The sequence below is a fragment of the Dipteris shenzhenensis genome, chromosome 24, assembly GCF_047967505.1.
Source record: "Dipteris shenzhenensis isolate YYH24624 ecotype China chromosome 24, Dip_SZ_1.0, whole genome shotgun sequence".
In the NCBI taxonomy this organism is placed as follows: domain Eukaryota; kingdom Viridiplantae; phylum Streptophyta; class Polypodiopsida; order Gleicheniales; family Dipteridaceae; genus Dipteris; species Dipteris shenzhenensis.
This window is the reverse complement of record NC_141619.1, coordinates 38,728,773-38,749,266: the sequence shown is the minus strand read 5'-3', so window position 1 is coordinate 38,749,266 and position 20,494 is coordinate 38,728,773. Positions and strand designations below refer to the sequence as shown.

The 20,494-nt window shown below is 42.6% G+C and overlaps 1 protein-coding gene across 3 annotated transcripts in view; it reads right to left on the bottom strand.

Moving 5' to 3' along the window:
• LOC147886581 (Glycine cleavage T-protein family) overlaps positions 1-4,564 on the bottom strand; it is a 147,244-nt gene extending 142,680 nt beyond the window's left edge. For all 3 annotated transcript variants that reach the window (XM_087395456.1, XM_087395457.1, XM_087395458.1), the window contains exon 1: positions 4,291-4,564. In XM_087395456.1, the coding sequence (XP_087251582.1) occupies positions 4,291-4,518 (228 nt within the window). In that variant the 5' untranslated portion in view covers positions 4,519-4,564. The remainder of the gene's footprint in view (positions 1-4,290) is intronic.
• Between the last annotated feature and the right edge of the window lie 15,930 nt (positions 4,565-20,494).

Sequence of the window (20,494 nt, the reverse complement as noted above, 5' to 3'; positions counted from 1 at the left end):
ATTTACAACAACCTCCTCCAGATCCACATGCCCCGATTCAGCCACCGGATGATTTAGTACCACCTCAAGGTGTGGATGAAGTTGTCAGACAAGAGATTCAAGAGAGACACGCAGCCAAAACAGTCCCGAATTGGTTGCTTCAGACTCTCAGCGAGAGTAGGCTTGAGACTTCATTGCCTAGCAGGACTCATAGTGCCGTAACGCAGGGGGGGCTCTTTCAGTTGAGACAGCTTACGCAGGGACTCTTCTTGATGAAGAGGAGCCTGACTCTTTTGAAGAAGCAAAGGATAATGTGCATTGGATGCAAGCCATGCACAATGAGTTGAAGTCCATAAAGAAAAATCAGACTTGGACTGTTGTGGATTTGCCACCAAGTAAGCATGCCATCGGTACAAAATGGGTTTTCAAGGTCAAACGGAACCCCGATGGGTCCATTGACAGGTACAAAGCAAGGCTGGTTGTCAAAGGATATGCTCAGCAAAAGGGCATTTGATTATGAGGAGACATTTGCTCCTACATCCAGGATGACAACCATCAGAACTGTTATTAACATGGCTGCACATTTGGATTGGAAAGTCCATCAGTTGGACATGAAAACAGCATTTTTTAATGGAGACTTGTTGGAAGAGGTGTATGTGAAACCACCTCCAGGCTTTGTGGTATCAGATGATGCACATAAGGTATGTAAGCTGAATAAAGCTTGGTATGCAAAGATAGATGCCTTTCTGTCCAGCAAGGGTTTCAGCAATAGTCCAACTGAAAGTACCCTCTACATCAAGAAGGATGGGGGGGAAATCTTGGTCATCATTCTTTATGTAGATGACCAACTGCTCACAGGGCCAAATGGTGATAAAATTGCAGATTTCAAGGCTGAATTGAGAGCCACTTTTGATATGTCAAATTTGGGCATGTTACATTATTATTTGGGGATCCAATTCATTCAAGAGAGACGTGGTATCATTGTGTCTCAATCCAAGTATGTTCAAAAACTCTTGGATAGATTCAGGATGCAAGATTGCAAGCCTATAGCTACTCCCATGGAGCCAGGGCTGAGGCTTACAATGTATGATGCAAGAGAACCTATAGATGCCACACTCTACAGTCAGGTGGTTGGATGCCTCATATATCTGTGCAATACACGGCCCGATATTCAGTTTGCAGTATCTCAGGTGAGCAGGTATATGCACAGCCCAAAGCCGACACATTGGCAAGCTGTAAAACACATCTTCCGGCACAAAGTCTTATGGCTTGATGTAACCCGAGGGGGGGTGACTTGCAGATGCATGCTTATAGTGATTCCAATTGGGCTAAAGACTATGGCACTAGGCAGTCCACAAGTGGTAATTGTTTCTTTTTGGGCAAAGCTTGCATTTCTTGGCTGAGCAAGAAGCAATCTATTGTGGCTACTTCCTCATGTGAAGCCAAGTACAGGAAAGCTTTTCACAGTGACAGTTAAATGTGTTTGGCTGCGTCGTTTACTTGCTGATCTTCATCTTTCATTGGAGGGTCGTTCTCCGATTCTCACTGATAGTCAAAGTGCTATAGCAGTGGCAAAGAATCCTGTGTTTCATGCTCGCATGAAGCACATAGGTTCCCTATCACTATGTCAGAGAGAAGTTGTGTGCAGGAGAGATCAATATGATCTATGTGTCAACACATGACAATGTTGCAAACATCTTCACCAAAGCACTTCCACGTGAGAAGTTTGAGGCATTTCGCAGTGCCCTGAACTTATCTCCTTGATTGATCATTTCCTTGTACATGACATTGGCACTGCAGGGGGGTGTTAGAATTATTGATATATTCTAGGCAGTGACCAATGTAATGACTATAAGTGGGTTAGAGGTTTTTCCCCCTAACCACAGTTAGTGAAGAATAAGGTTTGACACTTAGACAAAACCTTATCCCCCCTTTGTATTTCGGTTCACTCTTCTATTGCATATTTGACGTTCAGCTCTCACACTCTCTTGCTTCCTTCTCTCTCTCCATTTTCATCAATACCAAGACGAGACTCGAGAGACAGATGGCAATACTATAGAAATCATCTCTCATCGGGACGATCTCCGTCGAGAGGCATAACACACAATCTAGATTTCTACACCACATATCACAACATACAATTTGATAATAACCTTTCACCTCAGTACTCCGCACACCTTTCCAATCTACTCACACACCACTCATTCCACTCGCCTGCCGCCTCTTGGCTCATGCTTTGCAATAGTTGGTGTGATGATGTGTAGGCTCTACGCTCTCAACTCATATTTGAGACATGCCCCTGGTAGGCATCTGCTGGCTCCCCTACATAAGGGGAGGGGGTCTATGAGATTCAGAGCATCAAGACACTGACCTACACTATTTGGAAGTATAATCATACCCTAGGGTCAGATTCAGGGAATTCCTTAAGACTTACACAAGACGAGATATAGCTTTTTATGTAGAGACGCATCAAAGCCCAGAGCACCCTTTGCCTGTAGTCACTGGATACACATGGGAGGTAGCATACCAAGACGAGACTCGAGAGATAGATGGCAATACTATAGAAATCATCTCTCATCGGGATGATCTCCGTCGAGAGGCATAACACACAATCTAGATTTCTACACCACGTATCACGACATACAATTTGATAATAACCTTTCACCTGAGTACTCCGCACACCTTTCCAATCTACTCACACACCACTCATTCCACTCGCCTGCCGCCTCTTGGCTCATGTTTTGCAATAGCTGGTGCGATGATGTGTAGGCTCTACGTTGTCAACTCAAATTTGAGACTAAGCATCATCTTCCAAGTGAGGCAAAAACGATGCGTAAGTATCATTGTCTAGTCTGCCAAAAGAAGCAGGCCTTTGTTTGCCAAAACGAAGAGGAGTTAAAACATTTTATTTAGTAACAACTCAAACGATTTTTTGGCAAAGGTTTCTCGAGCAACGAGCACCATCTCCTCTCAAGGACAGTCACACTATGGCACTCACAACCGGTGGTGTCAAACATGCAGCTTTGAAGCTTCATAATAGTCAAGCAAAAGATCATGAGGGCTAAATACTGAAATCATTACATATGGAATAATACTATGGCCCTGGTCTTAGCAAAGCTTTATAACATAGCGGTCTACACACCGGTTTCCCTCACTCCTCGACCTTAACACCATCACTACCATTCACAAGGCCCCTAGGATCCCATCAACACGAAAAACTACAGGACCATTATGATTGGACATTCCAAAACCTATGCATCAATGCTCGACATAGAGGTTAGCTAGTTTGCAAGCTCCTATGGCCCTGATATCAGCAAAGCTTTATAACAAAGTGGTCTATAGACTGATTCCGCTCAAACCTAGACCTTAATACCATCACTACTATTCACAGGGCAGGGATCCCATCAGCACGAAAAACTACAAGACCATTGTGGAGGCCAGGGCATGGAGATAGAGAGTTTATTGCTGCTTTATGGGTTTTCGCAAAGCTTTTGATCCAATGCCCAGAGCTCGCCTCATCCAACGCTTGCAGAATCTGGGGTATGATCAGGAGATCATTTGGGCAATCATGGCGCTCTATGAGAGAGTTTAGGGCAGGGTCCGGAAGGGTACAAGGTTAGAGGCATGTCGATTATCACCAACCATGTTTGTTCTAGCAACAAAGACTCAGAAAAATGCATTCTTCTCTGCAGACATATGGATGTCTTTATGACAAGATCAAAGCAAAGTTTCCATTGAGAAGGTCCTTGGAGAAGTACGTCATGTTAGCACAAAAAAGTGGTCAACAAGGCTCCTCAGCTGGTTTTTTGCAGACATTGCCACATTCCACAATGCAAGTAGATACGACCAAGGGATATATCCGCGTATCTTCTCTGGTAAATGCATTCCAATAGCTCGTCACGTTCCGCGACGTAGATTGGAGATAAGAGTGCTGACACGTAATGCGAGCTGACCAAGTGAAAGGACTGCCAAAAGAAGGCAAGTTGATAAAAGGATACACTAAAAAGGTATTTTACTGATAAACGTGGATTTTCGATCAAAACTGCGACAACGTGTAGCGTTGCTCTAATGCCTGATGCAAACGAGGTGATTGAAGCGCAACAATAATTCACCTCAATAGCCGTTTCGTTTTACTGTGGTGCGAAGGGGAGTGGGATGAGTATTCTAAAGTAGAATTGCGATACATAACGTTAGAGAGGAGGCGTTCTATAGCAAGTTATTAATATGCATAGTGGTAATGGATGCACGGCTATGCGAGGCGAAGCAGGCGAGCAAAATTCTCAGAAAGGGAGAAAGGAGAAGCGAGCGTACGTGCAAGTCGTAGTCGATGGGGGGAGAGGCAAGGTCGAGGGAGGCTGGGGGAGAGGAATGGTGGAGTCTGAGGAGAGGGAGGGAGCGAGGAAGGGTAAAGCTATGGAAGGTGGAGGTTGAAGGGAGACGAAGGGCAAAGGGAACTTTGGAAAAAGCAAAGGGAAGAAGAAGAAACGCTTTTCCTCTGCAACAAGAACTCTCCCCAACACCCAATGCTCTTCCCTCCATAGCTTACCCCCAATGCCTTCCTGCTCTCCACCTTACCCTTTTCAAGTCTCTCTCTCTCTCTCTCTCTCTCTCTTTGCACACATCACCTTCCACTCTCTTACCACTTTTGATCCTTCTTCCCTAGAACGCATTTATGCCCTCCTACATAAAGACAACATGCCCTCGTTCGTCTCGCACCTCTCCCTGGTTGGTTCCGATCCCTCTCCCCCTCATCAAAGTTTCCTCCTCCCTCTCCGAATTACAGGCACATGCTCCGATTCAAAACCCGACTCGTCTGAGAAGCACGGTTCTTCATTCCTGCTGGTTATCCCCCTCCTGCTAACCTTTGCTAGTCCGTTTGCATCCGTCAAGCATCCGATTGCAATTTTTGCCTAAACTTTGCCTCCGGGTAAGAGCCTCTTTTATTATAGAGCCCTTTCATAGGCGGGTAAGCAAGATGTCCTCATCTATTATAGAGGCCTTTCATAAGCAAGCAAGCAAGATGTCCTCTCTCAATTATCCTTTCCCAAGGCTGATAGCTGGTCCTTGTCTTCCCATGCTAAGAGCACACTCCCCGAGTGACTAGAAGCTCTTGCACGAACAAAGATGGTCGATCTCTGCCTCCCCATGCTAAGAGCACAAGAGTGACTAGAAGCTCTTAAATGCGAAAATATGCCAAGAGACACATTCTCGTGCACATGACTAGAAGCTCTTGCATGCGGAAAAGAGGCACGTTCCACGGGTAACTAGAAGCTCTTGCATGTGGAAATCTACCAAGGGGGACATTCCCGTGTGACCTTCCAAAGGAAAATGAATGCTAGCCTTTATGCACCCAAAGTTGGGCCTTGCAATCTTCCTTTGTAACTTTTCTAAGGCAAAGTTTTTTACAAAAAACTTTTATTCTTAGGGGGCCACTATGTAAAAACCCCATATAACATGTGTGATCAAGGGGTATTAAAAAAAACCCCTACCTAATGGATGTTTACAACCTATATGCATCCCTCTTGTAAACTTTTAGATGATTGTAGTATCCCTTACATATGGAAATTTTCACATTTTGAATTAAAAACCCCTTAAGTATGTTTATTTTTTGTAACTCCATAAAAATATAAACCCCTTCCATTGCTTGCACATGCTATCTTACATATTTCTTAGTGTCCCCATTTAGTTGAAAATATGCATTGATAGTAAAAGAAGAGCTTCAAAATCTCATTAACGTTGGATTGATAGTAAATCTAAAAATATGCATTAATAGTAAAAGAAGAGCTTCAAAATCTCATTAATATCGGATTCATCCATGTGATTGAACATATGGATTGGGTATCACCCATGGTGATTTTCATAAAGAAAAGTGGAAGATCAGGGTCTTTGTCAACCTCAAAAAGGTCAATGCAAGCACAATAAACACTATCCCCTACCATATATAGAACACATGATTAAAAGAGAGTAGTAGACAAGGAAGCTTGTAGCTTCCTTGATAGCTTTTTCAGATATAGTTAAATTATCAAAGACCCCCCTAACTAGCACAAGACATAATTTGGTGTGAAATGGGGAATGTATCACTATAAGGTCATGCCCTTTGTACTAGCAAATGCCCTAGCCACCTTTCAAAGGCCAATGAGCATGGATTTTAAAGAATATCTAAGAGACTTCTTGGAAGTCGTCTTGGATGATCTATGTGTAAACTTCAATTGGATGGGCAAAATCAAGTTCTTAAATAGGGTATTTGAGAAGTATCTCACAATCCATTGAAATGACAATTCTTGGTGAAGAATGGATTGAACTTTTGGGCATATCGTGTCTAAGAATGAGAACTCAATGAATGAGAACAATCAAGATTATTATTTAGCTACTACTGCCCATAAATGAACCAAGGATCTCCAAATATTTATGGAATAAACGGGATATGATAGGATATTTATTATGGATTATGCTAAATTGGCATGACCATGACACCAATTACTCATAGATTTCAAGTGGACCAAGGAGTGGCAATACTCTTTTGAATCATTGAAATAATCCTTGATAATGGCTCCTATATTGAGGACTCCCATGTGGAATTGAGTTGTGGTACCTCAACCAAATGACTTAATGATGATCACCCTAGTCTTGTTTAATCAACCCTATCAAGAAGTGGGAATGATTTTGTCAAACCTACTAGTCCAACTACAAATACACACAATCAAGATATATGATTGTGAAAATGGGCTACTTTACCATAGCTAAATTTTTAAATAAGTATGTATTATCTAGATTTGTATTCCCATTGGAAATTGTTAGCGTCTATAGCTCTCACATTCTTAATGAAGTGCCCGTAAAGTCATTGCAAGCTTACACCATATTATTCTTAGGCCAACAGTCCAGTTGAGAGCACCAGCAAGATCTTGTGCAACATATTAACATGGATAGTGGAGGCAAGCTGCTTTGACTAGGAACACAAAGTTATGACCATGTTGTGGGCATATAGAACCACCTACAAGGTTGAAACCAATAGTACTCTCTTTGGTATTGTATACATACTAGAGGTAGTAATGACCATAGAATTCTACTAGCAAACTTGAGTTCTAGTAAGGAAGAGACTTCCATGAAATGCTATCACTAAAAGGCTGGTAGATAGATCTTAATTGTGGTAATTTCATGACATGATGGTTCAAAATATACGGCATAATGAGTGGTTTGACAACAATATGGAATCTACATACCTAACCAAAGGTGACTTGGCCTTTCTATCTCTTGTACACGTTTATGTACACAATATAAAGAAAAATATTAATTTTAGGGTTCTTTACCTTGTAGAGCTACAAAAATCATGCCGCAAGCATGGTCTAGATTGAAACTCTAGATCAAGTGGAGATGGCAAGACACCTCAGTGGAGGCAAACTCAAGAAGTAATATGGACCACTAATGCAACAAATGCTAGATCAATTACACTAGACCCATGAAAAATAGAAAGATGTTAAGCTCTTGAAAAGCTAGGTTAAGGATGAGGTGGATGCAAGGAACACAAAACTTCAAGGAAATTCCCATATCATAACAAACATGGCCAGCTCTATAGAACTTCAAGATGATGACATAACAAACAATCTCACGGGCAATGGATTAGTAAATCATAGGAACAAGCATTAATTTGATAGAGGAGTAAGCTACAACCTCACCCCATTGAGACATATTTTAAGTGTTTCCACCAAGTGCCTCTAAAGCCAAGCCCTTCTAATTTCCACCAGAAGCCTCTAATCCCAGCTCCTTTGAGTTTCCACTGGGTGCCTCTAACCCCTTCTAAGATGTTCATAATAACTATCAAGCTACAATATAATTATTTCTATTGGAAATCACTCACTAGCTTGCAAGACTCTTATAGGAAAAATGAAAGAATAGATCTATTAAAGAAGAAAAGGTAGATATATCTAAAGCAATTGCAATGATGGCCCTAGCATTATATCAATTGTGCAAAAGTTAAGATTTTCCACCTAGTGCTTCTAACCCCAGCCCTTTATAAAGTTTTGACAATAAATAATGCCTCTCTCCTTTGAGACACTTGTTAAGAGTTTCCATCAAGTGCCTCTAACTCCAACCCCTTCTATGATGTTGACAATAAATGGTCAACTTACTAGTGTGGGAGGATCTATTGATATGATCACATCTATTAGACATCACTCACCACCTTGGAAGATGTTGAGAGATCATTACACTCAACATCATTGATTATATGTGCATAGAACTATCACTTATAGAGTGCTATAAAGGAAAGGGTTAGATGCCCTAACCCTAACCCTAAATGGTTTGTTTATGTTCTACGTTTTCAACTAAATCTAGTGTACAGTTAGTCATTTGTGGTGTGCTCTCTAGATGTGCCCTCTCTCCTCATCTCCACTCTTTTCCTCTCCCCTCTTCATATTTTGTCATGGTATCAGAGCTCCCTTGCCTTCCGCGGAGGCACTGCGATCTGTATGCGAGAGTATAAGAGAGTGTGATAGCTTGAGAGATTAAGAGATCAAGTTTCCTCTTCCGTGAGAGAAAAATTCCATTCATTGAGAGAAAGTTTTCCGTCCACTATGAGATATCCTTCATTGTGAGTGTGAGAGAGAAATTCAGGCTATAGTTGAGAGATTTCTAAGGGATTTCTTAATTCATGAGAGAATATCATTGCCTTGAGAAAGAAATCCATTCTGAGAATTGATAGAGATCTGAGATACATCTCTTTCGTTGAGAGATTGAGATTTCATTTCTTGGAGATTATTTTCTGATGTGGTTCTCTGCTACTTATGACCACTACAAGCTTAAAATACTCGGTCAAGCTCTTCAACGACTCCAAGCTAAAACTACGACAACTTGCAAATAGTCGACCTACCTAGCAGACAAGACCCAGCAACAACAGTGCACACAGCATCAAGCAGCCATCGCACACAACATCAAGCGGCCAGTGCACACAACATCAAGCGGCTAGCGCATGCAACACATACAATAAGCCAGCCTCGACCTTGGGTGCTTCTACTATGCAACCAGAATGAATAGTAGCAAGCCCACAGTCTCCAACAACCAGACTATAGCCATTGTGTCGCCCGCGACCTCCTGCTCCAGTAACCATAGCTCTAGCGACACGAAAAATGCCTCCAACGACCTCTTGAATCGCCTCCAACGAGCTCCATCGATGCCTTTCAGGTCTCCTCTGCAATCCAAGGTTCTCTAACCTTGGAAAAGACATGCGGCACGTGTGCCACATCACACCAATACCCTATCCCAGGGTCACCACTCACCCCAAGAATGGTCTGCAAGTTGACATTGGGCAGCTTATCTGCCACGTCAACACCCTATCTCCCACCTCAAACATGCCACATCAACACCCCGGGTCAGCTGCCACCATGTCATCTCTCCATAGTCTACTAGACCTTGGTTAGGTAAAGGTGACCAAGGTCTAGTCAAAGTAACCTACCAAGGTGAGGTTAGGTCAAGGCAGTGCCACCTCAGCACACACATTGCCATGTGGACTATCCACCTCAGCTGTCTAGTCAGCACTGCCCCCTATCATGCATAGTGACCTCCTGCCAGACACACACAGCACCTTGGATGTGCACACATGTGCCACCTCACATAGTGCTCCACCGGCACTATCCCTTCACAGGCACAGTTCTTCATTAATGCATGTGACTCAGAGTGCCACATCAACACTGCACATTTCACTCTTTTTTGCCCCTCCACCTAGATCTAGCCGTATCTCTTGATCCAGGAGGAATTCGAGGGTGCTACAAAAAGGTGAAACGATCAATTTTTCATGCTCTACGTGCTCGTCACATCATGTGCACATTTTGGCACAAGTATCACTCACTTTTGAGCCTCACTGGCAAATCCACTTCCTACACGCACATCAGTCTCTACATCGACACATCTGACCCAGCACATAAAAAGAACCAAAGAAAAGAAATTATTTGCTGTTCTTTCATCGATCGAAGGTTGGTATAGATCTAGATAAGAGTAGACTAGATCGCCATAGAGGAGACGCTTTGAATTTCTCCAAGTTGTTAATCTAAGCCATGCTCAAAATTCTCGACTAGTTCCTACTTAAAGTCACTCCCTATGCTCACATACGGTTTCACATCATCACATTACCTGAAACCTGATGTTCATTAGTTCAGTGAGCAGACTTCAGAGTGTTTAGAGGCATTGTCAATTGATTAGTGGGAAAATAGTACATGATTTGATTTCACACACACATGCCATCATTGTAAAGCCTATTTGGATATTTCACGGCATTGTGCACTTTATTTCAGCCTTGTAAAGCCTCTTGGTTATTCCCAGCATCATTTACCACAAGCCTTGTAATTCAAATCAGATTATACTTTATAGTTCTACCTTCACTGACAGTTCAGATTTCACTTGCCACAGTTAGTGTTTTGTAGTTGATTCGGACAACGATTTTCATGACACTTTGAGTACATTTCTTGCACCATGTCTACGACTAGCAACCTCAATCTAGAGGCATCTGCTAAGCTAGACAACTCCAATTACGGCACATGGAAATACTGAATGGAGACCATTCTTGTACTTCAGGATAAATGGGAGTATGTCGATGGATCTACCCTAGACCATTGGACAATCCAGCCAGTAATAGCTCTACTCCACCTGTTGTCACAGCACCATCAATGGGATCTACAATGGGATCTCTAGCTACATAAATAGTTTCTGCACCTGTAGCAGATCCTACCATTGCCTGAGCACAGGTAGAATGGGATAAGAAAGACAAGTATGCATATCATCTGATCAAGCCGTATGTGCAAGATGTCATGCTAGGATAGCTCAACACCGTCAAGATATCAAAAGAAGCATGGGATATGTTTGCAAGATTCTCACACTCAGAAACCAAATCAACCAAAGTTTCCACAAACAATAGCAAAACCAATCATGCTTACGTACTCAGAATCAAAGACTACAACAATCAACTCGCAACAGCATGAGAGACTATGAATCTAGCAGAAATGGTTCAAGTCATCCTAAATGGACTAGGAGAGGGATACGATAATCTAGTCTAGAGTATTGCCATCCAACGACAAATTTTGACATTGGAAGAACTTTAGTCAGTCTTAGTGAAGAACTCAGGACTCAGGCCATTCATGCACGCAAAGGTCATTCTAACGATTAGGCATTCACAGCTTCAGATAGAAGCAGAGGCAGAGGTAGATCATTCTAGCGAAGTGGTCATCATCAACAATAGATTTATAAACAAAGTCAGAATTAGCAGCAACATCAGAATCATCAAAGAGGAAATCATTCCAATTGAGGAAGATTCCAAGGACGAGGAAATGCATCCATCAACATGTCAAACATTCAGTGCAACTACTATCATAAGTTTGGACACTATGAAAGAGATTGCCACAAGAAGTAGTACGACTAAGGTAGTCAATCCAACTATAATCGAGGGAATTTTTGCAGAAGAGAAGATCATCGTGGTGGACATTCTAGTCACAATTATTTTGTAAATGAACATGGGAATATGTTTCTTGCAAACGAGGAAATGCAGAAGATTGATCAGTGTACCTAGACATTGATTTCAATACAAAAGACGATTTTAGCTATCGTCGCCTAAGCAGATCAAGATCCTTGGTACATCGACAGTAGTGCATCATCTCATATGACAAATCATAAGGAATGGTTCACAGAGTTGAAGCCATTAGAAGGTCTAAAAAATGTCATCTACGCAGCAGATAATACACCAAATCTAGTTCAAGGGACATGCATTATCCCTATGAACAATTTCACTAGTACGAAAGGATTGGTGAAAGATGTACTCTACGTTCTTAAGCTCAGCAAGAACCGCTTGTCAGTAGGTCAAATAACGGAACACAACTACCGAGTCATCTTCGACGGAGATGAATGCACCATCAGAGAAAAATCTAGAAGATTTTAGCTATAGTAGGAAAAGGTGTCAAGGAAGGACGCTTGTACAGAATGCTAGCTATAGTACCATATTTGCATGCCATGTCAGCTCAATCACAACAGATGCCAATATATGCAAAATGGCACGAGAGATATGGTCATGTCAATTTCAAGAGCTTGCTAGATCTCAGGAATCAGAATATGGCAATCGGGATTCCTAAGCTACAGTTTCTTGGAAAAGTTTGTGAAGCATGTTGCTTCGGCAAACAAAAGTGGACCAATTTTGGCAAAAGCACCACTTGAGCATGAGGTGTTCTTGATTTGATACATACAGATGTATGGGGTTGTGCCTAGACCCATAGCATCAATGGTTCACTTTATTGATTGACTTTCATCGACGACTACAGCATATATTGTTGGGTCTACTTTCTGAAAGAGAAATCTGAAGTCTTTTTCAGATTTCAAGAATTCAAAGCCATGGTAGAAAACCAGATAGGCAAAAATATCAAAGTCATGAGATTAGATAGAGGAGGTGAATACATGTCTTTAGCATTCATGAACTTTTGCAGAAGTCATGGCATTTGAAGACAATTCACATGTGCAAATACTCCTCAATAGAATGCAAGAGCTAGAAGGAAGAATGGTACTTTAGGAGACAGTGCTAGAGCAATGCTTAGTGAGAAGCATCTTTCAAATCAGTATTAGGTAGAAGCAATAGCCACTGCCAACTATTTGCTGAATTGGCTTCCTACTGAACCGATTCAGGGTATGACACCTTATGAAGCATTCACTAGACACAAGCCACACATTGGGCATCTCCGCATTTTTGGTTGCATAGAATATGCCCACATACATGATGATCATCATAGGAAATTGGATGCGAAGTCATGCAAATGCATCATGGTTGGCTACAGTGAAGAAAGCAAAGAATACAAGTTGTATGATCCCATCAACTGCAAGGTCATTATCTCCAGAGATGTAATATGGTCGACGTGGGCATTGTGGTAGTAGTGCTAAAATTGCTCCTTTTTTAGGAAGGGAATGCGCCAACGAGGGTAGAGATTGGCGTCCGCATCAGTGAGGGGAATTGGAGCATCGGGGGAGAGGTGGTAACCTCCTCATGTGCGCTCTGGATGTGTTCGCTGCCAGTCATTGAAGGATTGGGTGATGAACTGCGTAAGGGGACACACTTCTAGGATTTTGTAGAGGTGGAGTTGGGAGCCTTCAAGTAGCTTCTTCCAATGGTGCATGAGTGCACTGTCAGGCAATTTTTGGAACGATTGCAGGTCAGGTCTCCACTGTACATCTTCCAACGAGGAGGAGTTGGAGGACCATCATTTTCCATTGGTATTGATGTCCGCTATCCCTGTGGGCACCGTGCTAGTGGACATATGTACAAAATGGACTGACTTAAGTAGCGTATTAAGGGCCTCATCTGAGAGGTCGACTGAGGCGATAAATGAGATGGACTGGGAGGTCCCGTGGTGTGCGGTGCTAGTGTTAGAAGCATTAGAAGAGTATTCAGGAAGATTTGTGTGAGGAAGGGGGGGTGGGATGGGTTGGGTGGCTTGGGCAGGATAATGGGAGGCGGTTGTGGAAATTCAGTGGGTGGGGTAGAAGAATTAAATACAGTTATGGTCTTGCAATCTGCCATATGAAACTTCTTCAAGAGACTGTCAACATGCTTGAGATGACTCATGAAGGTGCTCTTTGAATCTCTCCAGAACTCAATACCAGGACAATAGTGCATAAGTCCAAGATATTTCATGTCGAACTCTTCAGATAAGTCTTGTTTTAGCTTTCTGATGAAGCTATCCTTGCTTTCGGTCACAATCAGATCATCTACGTACAAAATGCAATAGTAATGTCTTCCGCTTGAACTTTGTAGTAGAGAGTATGATCTGCACTGGACTTCATGTATCCCAGATCAGCAAAATACTTATCGATTCTAATGTACCAACTTGTAGGTGCTTGTTGTTTAAGCCGTAGGCACTTTTCTTGAGATGGCAAACCTTATTTCCTTTCCTGGTTCAACATAACTTGTTGGTTGTTGCGTGTAGACTTCCTTGTCTAAGTAACCATTGAGAAATGCATTCTTGACATCGAGCTGGTACACATTCCATCTGCTAAGTGTCGCTAGTGATATCAAGAACCATATGGAATCCATCTTTGCTATTGGAGCATAAGTCTCATCATAATCTTGACCATATTGCTATGCAAATCCTTTTGCAACTATTCTGGCTTTATATCTTTGAATACTGCCATCTAGATTATACTTCACTTTGTATACCCATTTGTTTGTTATGGCCTTCTTTCCTGGTGGAAGGTCACATAATTCCCAAGTATTATTCTTATACAAAGCATCCATTTCTTCATTCATAGCAGTCTGCCATTCTGGCTTGTCTACTACATCTTCGAAGTACTCTGGCTCTTTTGTAGCCATGATGGTAGTCATAAATCAAAGTTGGTGGTTTCAATCTAAATTGCTTTGCCTTTTTGAGCATGTGTCAATCTGGCTGGTGGTTTGCTTTCCCTAGTAGACCGTCTGAGCTGTTGTGGCTTTGCTTGGGGTGTTTTCAGCAAATCAACCATTTCTATAGACGACTATGAAATCGGTGGAGTTCTATGAGTTCCAGCAAAAGGACCCCAACATTTTGTATAATTTTCCAAAGTATAATTTTCTGAAAGAGATGACGTAAGAGGGATTTTGCTTCTGCCTCCAGTCCTTCAATGACATGACTCTGTCCTTAATCCCACCATTATTGCAACAATCCACTTCAATCGCCTTCTCCTCTTACTCCTCCATGATCTCCCCACCCACAGTCAATTGATTGATGACAAGCTCCACAATTAGATTGTCTTCAACGCTGACACCACTACGCAAGCCTCCAAACGGTCCTCTCCACCCACCTCCTCTAGCGCGGCTGATTGGAGGGTGGCTCAGCAATAGGAAGGGGGCATGTTAACATGCACAGAGTACAGTCGCATAATGCAGGGTAATGAGTGATTAGAGCTGATTAGGATTCATGATTTACTTCAACAGTTGCAGCCATGGAGGGAGTACAGTGTAGGCTTCATGGGGTTTGAGCCACAAATAACCAAGGGGGTTTACAAGCCTCACGGGGTTTGAGCTACAAATAGCTTAAGATCTGCCTCGCCACTCTAGGTTTTGAGCCTCGTATATAGGTTTTGAGCCTCAAATGGCTTAGGACTTAGAGGTGCGAGGCTAACACAAGTGCTATTTGGCACTCTTATATGGTTAACACAAGTGCTATTTTCGACACACAAGAGTGGAACAATAGTGGAGAGATGGAAAGGATAGTAGAGATGCCTTGGCACCCTATGCACAAGTTTGGAATACAAGCTCCCTCTTCTCTTCCAAGAGTGTGTTTGGGTGTTCTCTTGTTTCCCTTGTAGTGCCTTTGTGTTTGCCACTCCATCCCCCTTCACTCTCTCCTTCCCTCCTCCTCCATCCCTTCTCCCCTCTCTTCTTCCCTTCTCCCTCTCTTTCCCTTCTCCCCCTTCCCTCTTTCTCTTATGGAAACACATTGCAACAACAATCCAGGAGTCGCTTGAGTGACACAAGCAAATGGCTCGTGCCTTGATTTCTCTCACAAGGAGTAGCTTGGAGTGGAGGCTCCATTGGCATTCCTTCAAGATCCCCACGACAAGTGAGTTACCGTTGAGACTACACAGGTAGCTTGGCTCTATTTTCACAAGGATATATTCCTCACGTGGATCTTCAACTGTTGTCAGAACTCACTAGAGTGGAATACGTTGATCTACACTTGCTAAGTGAGGTCACTGAGGTAGAAGAGAACATGGGAAGGAAGCATGCATTGCAACCAATGCTTATAGTCCACGAGTCAAGGAGATGTCTAAACCGGAGCTAGAGGTGGAGATGACTGCTGAAGAAGAAGAAGATAATTATGTCAAAGAAACTCTTTCTTTGCTGATGAAGAAACCTTTCAGACAAAGTGCATTAAAATTTTTTTGACTTTCGCTAGACCTAAAGTACGATTCGAAAGTACGATTCGAATTGGTTGGAGGAGGTCGGCTTGATAGAGTACGCCAGTCTACCATGGAATATCTGGAAGGCACAACGTGAGGCAATAATTCAGTCTGAGGAATTTTAAAAGACGGGAGGACTCATAGCTCAGGTATGGTGGCAAACCCAGGAATTATATCTCATGTGTTTCGGGCACCATTGATTCAAGAGGAAATAGCTTATGATAAAGATGTTAAGGTAGACATGCTTTGGGAGATTGGTCATCCAGCAACAACAAAAAAATATTTTTTGATATACAATATCCAAGATTTGATGAGAAAGCCATAGCACGAATGGTACCTAGAGAGGGTCCAATTGCTATTATGTATTGAGAGCAGCTGAGAAGGGCTGTAAGAATGCTATTGGGCTGAGGCATGTAAGACAACTGCATACTTGCTTAACAGCTCACCCAGGAGATCTTTGAATGGTAGAGTGCCATTTGACTTCTTGACAGGTAGGGCACCATGTTATGAGCATTTACTTGTGTTTGGTTGTGAGGCTTATGCTCATGGTTCCCGATCGAGGAGATGTATCCTCCTTGGATACAGTGAGTCTAGTAGGGACTATAGGATATGGGATTCTTCAACTAGAGAGTTGATACACAGCCATAATGTCTATTTCAGAGAGGATGCTATGTTTAGACAGCCCAGGACTACGGATAGCAGGAGAGTGGTGTTCCAGGAGGGTGTAAGTGCACTAATTCCTCCGAATTCTTTGCAGGGGCAGCCCATATCCCTTGGAGTGGGAGGTTTTTCCCATGGTGAGCAGGTTATAAAGTTGGGACAGCCACGATTACTTCCTGATTTTGGTCAGAGATGGCGGTTATATGTCTCGAGTATTCCACAGGTTTATACTCCTATGGAGATTGTTGATGCATCTTCTATAGACAGTTATAGTTTAGTAGTCCCAGGATGCGTACTGCCTCTTGCAGATGAGGATGAGGCTATGCATGGTGAGGAGGATACCTTGGCTAATGATGCTCGGTATGATCCATTGGCTGGTTATGCCAGGACAGATGTTCTTTCTGCAGTTATTGACTCGGGTCATATTGCGCATGGGCAGGAATCATTGATATGTTTGCTTCATAAGTGCCTCCATGGGCAGAAGCAATCCCCTCGAGCTTGGCTTCATAGGTTTGATACTGTTATGAGAGCTCAAGATGTGATGCGCAGTGAGACAGGTTATGGTCTCAGTATTCAGGAGGTTGCTATCCTTCTGAGGTTACTTGCCATATGGTTCCTTATGGACAAGGATGCTTTGCAGTGGGAACTGCATGGTCTTGATGATGTTTGTCAGATACTTGGTCGTTTCAGTATGGAGAGGGGAAAGTTACTAAGTACTCCATTGCCTGTATTGGCTCCATACTTGAAACATAGTAGGTTTGATGATCACAGATCAGTTGAGCACCAAGTTATGGTTGATATGGCAACCATAGTACTTCATGTGTCCATGATTGTGTTGAGACTTGGTCCTCACATGTTTGCCATTGGGGCTACACTTTCGGTTCTTGCTTCCATTGTAGTGGGATTTGGTAGCATGATTATGGCAAATTTTGGTAGTAGGGAAGCGGTTGTGGACATCAGGTCCTTATGCTTCCAGGAGCAGCATGCAGGTGATGCAGGTTGGGTAGACTAGCAGAGGTCTATTGTAGGTCATGTGCTTATGGTCACAGGTGGTACAGAGACATTTTCTTTGCACAGTGATAGTTCGGGTGCTATGGACTTAGCACAGGAGCACGTGGTGGTGAGAGTTCACTCTCCCAGTGAGATCTGGCATGAGATCTTGGTTGACAGGCATCTACAGCTTGTCATTTTCTATCTTGCAAACCTGATGTCTACTAGTAGCTTATCCTCTATGCACTTTGCACATTGTAAAGTGCCAATGGGCATAGGATGACGGTCTGGTCATCTTGTTTTTCAGCCTATGGCTGATTGTATTATGTGTACTATACTCCCATAAAGGCACACCACCCACTTTTACAGTGCCCATGTATACTTATATATATATGATAGAGGAATAAGCTGGAGTAGCTTTTGCTCCACCATATATAGTGTCCCTTATCCCTTCCCGAGTGCTCCCCTCTTCCGCCTCACACTCCTCCACATGCCTTCCACATGCTTGGCATGTGGCCTCTCTTATATTATTGGAACACATGGACATGAGCCAACCTCTTTATATGACTCTCTTTCGATTTTCTAAAAACCCCATAATATCCCATACACAAATAACTCTCACCCCATACCAAGGTATTTATAATTCATACCTATGGTATTTACAATGATCCATTCCACTCATCCTCTCAATCCCATACAATATCTTAGAAAATAGAAATAAGTGAGAGCCGCTAGGCTATCACTTGATACTCAAACTCTTATCAAACATAGAAGAAAACAATACAAATGCCAAATAAAAAATATCAATTTTTGGCATCACATCTTTCCCCCCCCAGTAGATCCTCTCTAATGATAGACAGGGTTTGGCCCTCAAGGTGGTCGAGCATAGAAGAATTTAAGGCGATACTCATTGCTGCATCTGGGTATCACCATGTCGTCAACATCCTCAAGCTGATAGGTTCCATTGGTGACATTCATATACATCCTTATGGAGGCGTGGCCAAAAGTAACCAATCTCTGCTTCTGTTGTGGAGTTAACCCTCGAGGAAACATGCCTTCTTCCACATATTGCTTAACATCTTGCAGTTTTGGCCATCCAATGTCCACCAAAGAAACCACCCCCCTGTCTTGTACTACAATGGCTTGAGTAGCCAACTCATCTACCCTTTGATTTTCTTTTCTGTTTATATGAACAAACTTGCAAAAATCAAATTGATTACATAGTGTCGTAACCTTTTGATTAAGCTCCTTCAAATGAGGACTTCTTGTCTTGTAATGCCCTTGCGTTTGCCTTATAATAAGCTGAGAATCTCCTCTTACTTCCAATTCTTTAACTTGACTTTGAAGACAACCCTGTGAGCCAAGAATCAAAGCATTATACTCAGCTGCATTGTTAGTTGTGATACCTGCTAGAAGCTCTTGTCCCCTTGCCCACACCTCTTGCCCTTCAGAATTCATCAAGACTATTCCATCGGATCCTTGTTGGCATGAAGGACTAAAAGCCCCATCAAAATACAAGACAAAAGCTATTGGTGGTGTCTCCCTTTCATCATTAATGTCCTCCTTAAATTTCTTTTCTTCTCCTAGATCGTGCCGTCCAGTGATGAGCAAATCTGCCATAGTGGACCTAGTGGTATTTTCAGTGACAAAAGAGCAAGAGAATTCTTAAAGCTCTGACAACCATTTTGCAAATCTCCCCTAGGATTAGGCTTGCGAACTAGATATGCTAAAACAGACTGAGAGGTAAGGAAGAAAAATGGCAGAGGTAATAAATAGGAGCGAAACTTTGTGACTAAAAACACCAAAGAGAGGGCTTGCTGCTCCATTTCTTCATACCTTGTTTCCACCTCTGTAAGCTATCGGCTGGCATAATAGATGGGTTGCATTCTACCTGCCTCTTCTTTTTGTAGCAATACAACACCAACTGAATGCAAAGATACACTTGGATTTACATAAAAGTCTTGAGACCAATCAGGGGGCTTCAATATTGGGCCCTTACCTATCATCCAGCTATTATTCATGGGCGGTGTACCAACCGCATCTGCAGCTAACAACATAACATAAATGCACAACGGTCACCCTTGCATATCACGAGTGGAGCTCGATATCTCAACAATTCCCCTTGAGCTCAATCCCAATTCCTACACACCAAGTAGGTCTCTGAACTTGTGGAGCTTCTCTGCACCCAATGCCTTCGTGAATATGTTAGCTACCTGATCCTCTGTGCTGACATAAAGTAGATCAATAAAACCTACTAGAACCTTCTCCCGCACATAGTGGTAATGCACCTCAATGTGCCTTGTTCTAGCATGATAGACTGGGTTATTTGCCAAATGTATACTACTCATGTTATCACAATAAATGACAACTGGCCCATCTATAGACTGATGCATATCATAAAGCAGCTTATGCAACCAAGCTGCCTCACATGCAGCCATTGCTGCACCCCTGTATTCAGCCTCTGTGCTCACAACAAGGCAACTGTAGGCCATTTCTTGCTACTCCAAGTGACTGCAGCACTCCCAAAAGAAAACACATATCCACTGGTAGATCATCTATCAGAAATACTACCAACCCAATCAGCATCAGTGTATCCATGCAACTGTATCTGAACCCTAGTCTCATAAACATACTGCAATGTGGACTTCACATACCTCAGTATGCATCTAGCTGCATCCAAATGTAGTTTCCTTGGAGCCTGCATAAATTGACTTACCAACCCAACAGCATAGCTCAAATCTAGCCTGGTAACAGTCATAGAAATCAAACTTCCTACTATGCATATGTAGCTCACCTGCATGTGCACAGCTTCACATTCTGCTCCAAAGGAACTGAAATAGGCTTACAGCCTGTCATTCCATATTTGAACAGCATGTCCAATCCATACTGCCTCTGCAAAAGCCATATCCCACTTGTGGATCTAATCACCTCAATGCCCAAGAAGTAACGCAGCTCTCCCAAATCCTTC